General features: G+C 38.5%; 1 protein-coding gene across 1 annotated transcript in view; it reads left to right on the forward strand.

Annotated features, from left to right (window-relative positions):
* Positions 1-9,318, forward strand: part of LOC106867885 (glycogen synthase kinase-3 beta) — an 84,881-nt gene that overhangs the window by 64,329 nt on the left and 11,234 nt on the right. The window contains exons 5-6 of the mRNA XM_089352727.1: positions 4,224-4,354; positions 5,136-5,242. Coding sequence (XP_089208853.1) covers positions 4,224-4,354; positions 5,136-5,242 — 238 coding nt within the window. The remainder of the gene's footprint in view (positions 1-4,223; positions 4,355-5,135; positions 5,243-9,318) is intronic.

A 9,318-nucleotide genomic window follows, 5' to 3' on the forward strand; every position in this document is an offset into this window, starting at 1 on the left:
AACCATAAAAGAAGTTTATTGTGAAGCCACTTGATAATGGCATTTCTGATAAGCATATCTAGTATTATGCATATCCATAATATCCAACAATATTTGTTTCCTTTCCTTATTACATTGATAAATTCTTGACATTCAACTGTAAGAAGACTTCTTTGTTAGCTGTTAGTGTTGAGTAGCTCATTGGAGAAACTTGCAAGCCTAGCACCCTTAATTTGTAGTTACAAAATGTTAATTGAGGTTGGACTTTCAGCTTTTGCTCAGCATTATAGCTGTGACCATTTACTTTCTGTTATGATCACATTGTCCTAAGAGTTAAGATTTAAATGTATAATCTCCTAATTTGAAGACCAGCAAGAATGCTGAAGAAATTTAATTGCAACTAGGTCAGTTTTCAGAATACTTCTGCTGCAAACATATTTTCTCTGTGAAAATATATCATGAAATAGCAAACAGTAGCCATTGCACACTTCCTTTCTCTAGTAAAGGAAGAAGTAGACCCAGGAAAACATGGAATGAGGTGGTGAAACATGATCTTCAAATGTTGGGTCTCACTAACACAGTGACAAATGGTTGAGACCTTTGGTGATTTGCTGTGCTTGAGAAGACTCACCAAGCCTAGTGAAATCATAGTCATAGCCAGTGCTTGTGACACCTAATAGGCACCTGTCCCACAGACACATAAAAGGCACCCACTACACTCTTGGAGTGGTTGATATTATGAAAGGCATCCAGTCGTAAAAACCAAGCCAAATCCAACTGGAACCTGGTACTGCTCTCCAGCTTACCAGTTCCAGTTAAACCATCTAACCCATTCCAGCTTGGAAAGTGGACACTAAATGATGATGACAATGATCATTTTTATAGTAGCTAGTATTTACTTTCAGGACATGATTTCATACAGCATATAACTTAACAAGGTACTATAAAGCTTTTCAATAAGTTTCCTTAGCATTTATAAAGATATCAACTGAATCTCCCCTCTACTTTTAATTTTAGAATAAACAAATATTCTGAACCATAATTCACAGCGAAAAATGGAACAACCATCACAGGCTTTACGCGCGTGCACACACACACACACACACACACACACACATGCGTGTGTGTATACAAGTACAGTCACACAATGACACAGAACTCAGCAATGTTTACTGTCACCAACAGTTCCAGTTGCCATATCTTTGGGGCTCTAAAATAACAGTTTTAAAGCCAGACATATTTCATAGTCACATCGCTGATTGATTATATTTCTCTGCATTTTTTTACAAAAATTTAAGATTGACACAATGTTGGCCATCAAATTCTTATTTTTCTCACACTTCTTAACTTACAACTTTTCATTTTAATCATTGCCCTATCCTGTAAACCTCACTTAAAGTGTGATTCTCCATTCCAAGTAATGATATTTTATTAAGCATATTGAGTGTAAATAAATTTTTCAGTATTGTCAAGCTTCTAGAAAATTGTGCATGACAATCTTGAAGTTGAAGCATCCAATCTTTTGGCTTTCTTCATACAGCGATTTAATAGTTGATTCAAAGCTTGTTGGATAACTACAAGCTGGTCTTGTGTACACTTGCAGTTGCTGAGTAGGGAATATTTTATCTCAATGACAATTTTATATATACTTGTATTGGAATTTTGATATAAAATGCTTACTGTATACAGTGCTCCCTCTCTATAACGTGGGTGATGGGGTCCAAGAAAAAGACGTTCTATCTGGGCTGTAGATTCACGAGTAAGTGGGGGGCAGGTGATAATAGAAGAAAATGAGATATTTGGTTTGATTAGTAAAGTGTACAAACAAAAAAAAAAACATATTTAATCAAGTTTAACATTTATTATACAATACCTATAAATTACTTTAAAATATCATGAATTAAAGCACTTACAACTTTTAAGAAATATTTACATTGTTTACTTCCGTAAGTAGTTCCAGTTGACTCTAAAATAAGAATTTTCAATAAATACTTTTGAAATGCTTTTACATTACATTTCTGATGTCATGCCACCTAGTGAATGATTTGAAAGCCCTTAAAAGTATGTTTAATTAATAAAGTTACATTGTATGAAAGTTCACATTTAATAGTTTTTTTTTATTTGATCACATAAACAAAGTCTGTTAGCTTCTGGCACAGTCCTTTCCTCATCTTAATCTGTGTCTGCCTGAGCAGGTTCTTCAGGTGTATGGTGTAGACTGGGTCATAGTCTTCACACTCAGTGTATTCTGTAAGCCTCTTGAGGTGTGAGACACTCTCTCTGTGTGACTTGGCTGGGGTTGGTGTCTCCACTCCCTCTGTGTCATCTTCTGGCTCCTCCTTAATCTGCTCTACAATCTGGATGTCTGTTAGTCTGTCTCTGTTGGGAGTATGGCTTCCTCTGCTTCCTGCCACCTGTTAACTAAGTCTTGTAGGGTCATTGTGTCCTCTAAGTGATCCTCTAGATGCTGTTCTCCTCCTCAGTGAATCCCATGAATTCCTCTTTTTCTGGCTGTTGGGGCTGTGGGAAGGCTGTACCAGCAGTTGGCTATGTTGTTCCAGTAGTTGGCTATGGTCTTCCTTCTCACTGCAACTCAGGCTCTGCCTGACAAGTAACTGGCATCCTTGATGGTAAGCTGCTTCGGATAGTCTAGAACTCTAAGCAGAAATTCTATCATTTCCAGAATGAGCTCCTTCTTGTAGGTGGTTTTTGAAGGCTTGAATGATGCCAGCATCACAGGGCTGTATTTTGCTAGTTGTGTTCTTGGGTGGATAGAGGACCTTGATCTGGCCATCCCTGGGTTGTAGAATGTCTCCCTGTGGGTGGGCAGAGCAGTTATCTAGCAGGAAGATAGCTTTCTCCGGTAGGTTGAGGCTCCTAACACTAGGGACAAATGACTTAAAGAACCATTCTTCAAATATGCTAGCTGTCATCCATGACCTGGCTGAGTGTTTGTAAAACATTGGTAGATTGTTCATATTTACATGGTGGAAGCACTTGGGTGATCGAAACTTGCCTGCAACCAAGTTTGTGGGTACCTGTCCCATTGCAGGCAAAGAAGGTGGTGCATCTGTTTTTTACCTGTTTGTAGCCCAAGGTCTAATTGGCAGCTGTTGTTACTGCTAGGGTGTTGTTTGGTAGCATCTTCAGTAGAGGCCAGACTCATCTGCATTGTACAGTTGTTCTGGGATGAGGGACTCTGCTTCCATATGCTGCTTTAGGGTAGCTGGGAAGTCATCTGTAGCTTGGCTGTCTGCTGATCTTTGCTACCCACTGATCTATACCATGGCACTTTTGGAACCTGTACAACCACCCCTTGGTAGCTAGAAAGGTTTGCTGGTCAGGTTGCTCTGGATGCAGCTGGCTATGAAATTTCTCTGCCTGGGTTCTGATAATGGCGCCTGACAGTGGGGTGCTACCATTGTGCTCCTGGATAAACCAGGTGAAAACCGCTTTCTCAATTTCACCGTCAGTGGCAGTCCTGGCCTTCTTCCTAGCTAGGCCCTCACTGTCCATGACTGTATTTACATAACTCTTGAGGTTAGCCTCATCCTTAACCCAACCATGCAGGGTGGACTCTGGAATACCAGTCTCTCTTGATAGTTTGGCTCTGATTTCATCATTTCGTATGTGATCAACCAGATTTAACTTTTCCTTTACAGAATAGGATTTCCTCTTAGGCATTGTGTATTCATACGGTAAATTGTTTTAAATATCTGCAAGATAGCTTGAAATTGTAATGAATGAAGTGGAATATGGTCTGCCTTTTATATAAATTGCACCTCCAGGGTGTTAATTACTTTCTTTAACTACTAATTTGTTTGACTCATTTGACCCCTTTGATTGGTGGAAGCTTCTTCAAACAATCCAATCAAATCATGGAAAACAAACTGTCAAAAGCGCTCACCGGTCAAAAAGGTGTTTTCATCACAAAATCAAAAATTATGCACACAAAACAATTAATTAGCACCCAATTATATGGTAACCAATTGCAATATTTTCAAGCTGTTAATTAAGGTATGTATTCCATTGAAATTCGCTGAAATTCTGCTTTTAATCAAGGTTTTTGCAAGTTGTGAATGATGATGAGGGAAATTCTGTTTCAAATTATTTGGGGTCCATCAAACCACCTGCTTTATATGTGGGGACACAGTATAGCAAGATGCCTTGTAAAGAGGGAGCACTGTATTAATGATTACTGTTATTTAAAAAAATAAATATTTTATGTATGTGTTTCATTTCAGCTCTACATGTATCAGTTATTCCGAAGTCTAGCATATATTCATTCCCAAGGCGTTTGTCACAGGGATATAAAACCACAGAATCTGTTACTTGACCCAGAAACTGGCATTCTGAAACTATGTGATTTTGGAAGGTAAATCTTATTAAGATTGATTACTATTTTTGTTAAGTTTTGCTTTTCCATGTTCTACCAAAGCATGTAGACATTTACAATGTTCCTAAACTGAAATAATTCACAGTATGTAATTTTGTTCATATGTAAATATAATAATTTAACTTCTCACAAATTTCTTGTCTCATTCTCTTTTGAGTTGCTATAAAGCACTGGTCCCCATCAAACTAAATAAATTGTACCTCTCTAATCTCTACTGAATATTAGAGTTAATCAATTGTAATGCTGCTATACTTCAAAACTATGCAAGCATTATGTTAAAAACATACCTTGTTTTTTATTAAATATTGTCTCTTTAACAAATGATTCTTCTTATGTTGGAATCCTATAGTTTTCATCAACATCATCAGAGATCTGTTTTCCATGCTGGCATGAGCTGGACAGCTTAACAGAAACTCGTGAGCCAGAGAACTGTGTCCAGCTCTACTGTTTTGACATGGTTTCTACAGCTGGATGCCCTTCATAATGCCTACCACTTTACAGAGTGTACTGGGTGTTTTTTGCATGGCACCAGCAAGGTCACCACATAACTTGCAAGACAAAAAAGACATCTTGATATCATACAATGGGTTATTTCTTTTAATTACACAGTTTTTTTTTGTTTTTTCATTTAATCATTATTTGTTGTTGCATTAAGGTTTCAAAGAAGATTTGGTAATTTTCCTGCAGACATATTTTTAATTTTAAAATATTGTTAGTAAATTTATACAATGTTGCATTCCCTCTCTGTTTCTAATTTCAGTGCAAAAGTATTAGTGAGAGGAGAACCAAATGTGTCCTACATCTGTTCGAGATATTACCGAGCCCCAGAATTGATATTTGGTGCTACAGATTACACATGTCAAATAGGTATAGTTGTTATTCTATTGTGTTCACGTCAATTCTCAATGGGGGTAAATACTTGAGACAGGATGTTCAACTGTATGAAGTTAAATTTCATTTTTATCTGATTTTTCTCTTTTTTACCAACTAACCACCTCAAGAACAATGCTGAGATACATATCATTTAACTTTTACTGCTCTCATGTGACTAAGCTTACTGTTACTATTTCTGATATACCCAATTACTCTTTGCATCTGTAAAAATTACCTTCTGTAACCTGAAATTCCAACATTTTGAAGATATTTGAAAATTGTGGGCAGAGGGTCTAGTAAGAATACTTTTTGTCTTATTGAACAATAAATAGACATCTTTGTGACAATTGAAACAATTTTTAGTATTTCTAAGATTCTTAAATTCTGTTCTGGCAGACACCTCCAAGTGAGAAGTAGGCTGTTCCACTACCATTAAATAGTGGACAGTCACGCAGTCAACGAAATACGTCGTCATAATGCAGGACATATCAGTGGCAATGAGAATTTGAACTACACACACTGAAGACATATCAGAGGCGACGAGGATACCTCCCACTATATGACGGTGCCGTTATAACAGTGGTAACAAGGTTACAAATGCTTGTAGGAGTGTCAAAATGGAAGGACTACACAGTGAAAAATTTGAAGAAGGATTTGAACTAAGAGTTGCTGAAGTATGGAACAAACTGCCAGTATAATAAGTCCGTGTGAAGGATTTACGTCAGGTCGCTATGTGTTGTTGTGACAGACACCCCCAAGTGAGAAGTTGGCTGTTCCACTACTGATAAATAGTGGACAGACACAGCAAGCAGGCTCAGTCAGCAAGGTACACTGTTCAGGCCAGTCACACATGATGAAATATGTCATCATAATGCGGGACATATCAAATTCGCTGACACAAACAAACATTATTATATATTATGAGTTCACGTGTTGCATTTTAAAAGTCATCATCATCTTAACAGCTATCTACTATGTTGGCATGAGTTGGACAGTTTGATAGGATCTGACTACTTAGAAGACCGTGTCAAGCTCCAATGTCTGCTTTGGAAAGGTTCTATAGTTGGATGCCCTTTTTTATGGCAACTGCTTCACAAAGTATACCAGTTATATTTTCCATGGCACCAGCACTAGTGAGGTTGCCAGGTAGCTCACTATACAAAGAAAATCTCTCTATACTACTGTTAAGAGGCTATAATAGAAGTACAGGAACAAGTGTCTTGCTGTAGAGGAGATACTTAGTTACTCTGTGTTTTATAAGGGTGGTTAGGAGTAACTGCAAAGAAAGATAAAATTTGTGGTAATTAGGTGTCAGGGTGTACCCATCAAGGTACAAGAAAGCTAATAGAAGAGAAGATAGGGAGAGAAAGTTGGAAAGGGGAAGTTGGGAAAGTGTGGGTTGGTTCACAACAGTATGTGACTAATGAATGGTGAATAAGTGTGGAAGCATGGTCAATGGTAAATATATTTGGGAGTGAGGTGATAAGATATAGGAGTGGTTCATGATGGAGGAGGTGATGAGTGGCAGTGCAGAAAGGGTGGACAGCAGCTGAATAATAAAACTAGATTGATGAGAAATATGGAGATTATATATGGGAGTGGGTGAGGGAAAACAAAGCATACAGTGACAGATGGAGAATAGAGATATATAGGGTTGGATATAGTGAGTGATGGACAAAGGTGGAGGTAGTTGATGGCAGATATAAGAGAGTGTTAAGAATGAGGTATAGCAGTTATACAGTATAGCTCAGGGGAAAGGATGCAATAGCTGATGGCACAGAAAGAGAAGGGATAATACTGAGAGTAAGGGCTGGATGTCAAAAGAAAGTGGTTGTAGGGAGAGGGATAACTGGTAGCACAAAAATGAGATGAAATACATAATTCTGCTCATATAATTACAGCAACTAAATAGGGCTATAGTTAGAAGAATGGTAGAGGGGTGGTTGATAAGATGAGATATATGCTTCACAGGAACAGATTGGGTGCTGGGACAGGATCTAGTTGTATTTATAGACAAAAACTTTTAGGATCTCAATTATGCTGTGATGGACAGGTATTCTCAAACACAGTGAATTGCCAATCATCTTGGTCCTTTGTTGTCTCTTCTGTAAGGCTCAACCTCCTGATATTTATTTTCAAAAAAAGAAAGTAAATGTACTTTATTAACTCTTCATATTTCTTTGATATAATTGAAATATATTTATTCACCATCATCATTGTCATTTTTTACGTCCACCTTTGATGTTGGCATTGGTTGGATAGTTAGACAGGACCCAATGGAATCTGAGGACCACATCTTACTCCAGCATTTCAGTTTTGGCATGGTTTCTAAAGCTGGATATCTTTCTTAAGACCAACCACTTTACACAATGTACTGGATGCCTTTTTTGTGGCACCAGTACTGGTGAGGTTGCCATGTAAATTCCAAAACTAAAGGAAGAGGGAGAATAGGAGATGGAGTGGTTACTTCATGTAAAGTGTTGAGCAGTTAATATTTGATGGGAGGAGTGGGGATAAGTTTGTTGTGGAGGTGATTCCTAGTTACTTTTCATTTTCATGGCAGGCGGGAGGAGTAGACTGGTGCCATAAAGAGCAGTAAATGTAATGGTGATAAGGTGCCAGAATATCCCCTTCAAGCTGAATACAAGGGTTGGCTGAAAAGTTCATAGGCTGACCAAGATACTCTCATGGAATGTGACCAAATAAAGTTTATTTTTCAAATTGTCCCCTTTGATGTCTGCATGTTTCTTCCATTGGTGTTACAGTGTTTGGATCCCAATGCTGAAGAAGCTTTCATCCTGTTGATCAAAAAAGTCATCAGCAGCAGATATGATGTCATCTCCTCACTGGTTCCTAGCCAAGTGTTTTTTTCATATTAAGGAACAGATAATAGTCAAATGCCAAAGAGAGGGGGATCAACCAGTTCAAAGCCACAGTCATGCACAGCAGCCATTGAAAGCAAGGACTTGTGTGCTGGAGCATTGTCCTAATGAAACAAGACCCCTTTTGTCAGTTTTCCTGAGTGTTTGGTCTTGATAGTCTTTCATAACTGCCTAAGCAAGTTGGCATAGTACACTCTGTTAATGGTGTGTCCCTTTTGAAGATAGTCAAAAAATGCAATGTCTTTTGCACCCCCAAAAATTGAGGTCATTACCTTTCTTGCAAATGAAACAACTTTGACCTTCTTTGGAGCAGGTGAGAAGGGATTTTGATACTGCATGAATTGTCTCTTTGTCTCTGGCCCAAAGTGATCAAGCCAACACTCACTCAATCTGAGTTAGGAAATGTTCACAGAAACCAACTGGATTTGAAACAGTGTTAGATTTTCCTGTGGTGTGATGAACCTGGTGTGCTTTTGATCCGATGTCAGAAGACGTGGCACCCACCGAGCAGAAACCATTGTCATGCCAAGTTCATTGTGCAGAATATTCTCAATTCTTTCATGGGATATGCTAATCATCATCATCATCGTCATCATCATTCAGTGTTTTAAATCTGGGTTTTGTCCCCTTAACGGGGGTAGTTGGATCTACCTCAATGCCATAGCAACCAAGGTAGGCAGGTGCAGCCCAGACCAATCTTTAGGCTGGCTGGTGCCCATTCTCCTTTGCTATCATGAGGCTTTTTTGGAGCTGGATTTTTTTATGAGGAACATGCCCTTGCTTTCCCCCAACCTCAGTTTCTGGACATGTGTGGTCCTGAGACCAAGGCTTCTACCACAAGTTTTAAGAGATGTGGTGGAAAACTAGCTCAGGAAAGCAGGGGTGCTACTCTCTGAGACCCCTTTCAGAGGCCCATTGCCATAGCATTGGCTATTTGATTTATAGTCAATCACTTGTCATCTATCAGCATGTGCTGAATACATCAATGATTTCCTTAGTGGTGGTAGTTGCAAGCCTTGGGTCATCTTCAAAACTCTTCCTTCCCCTCTTAAATTCAGCTGTTGACTTTTGCACTGTTCATGAAGCTGGTGTGTCAGCCCTTGATGTAGTAACCATGTCAGCATGAATGTTATTGGAAGCTAAATCTATCATTTCAATGCCCCTGGGCATTTGAGGAAATGTATTTCT

Source organism: Octopus bimaculoides, chromosome 5 (assembly GCF_046866305.1).
Source record: "Octopus bimaculoides isolate indiv1 chromosome 5, ASM4686630v1, whole genome shotgun sequence".
Classification (NCBI taxonomy): Eukaryota; Metazoa; Mollusca; class Cephalopoda; order Octopoda; family Octopodidae; genus Octopus; species Octopus bimaculoides.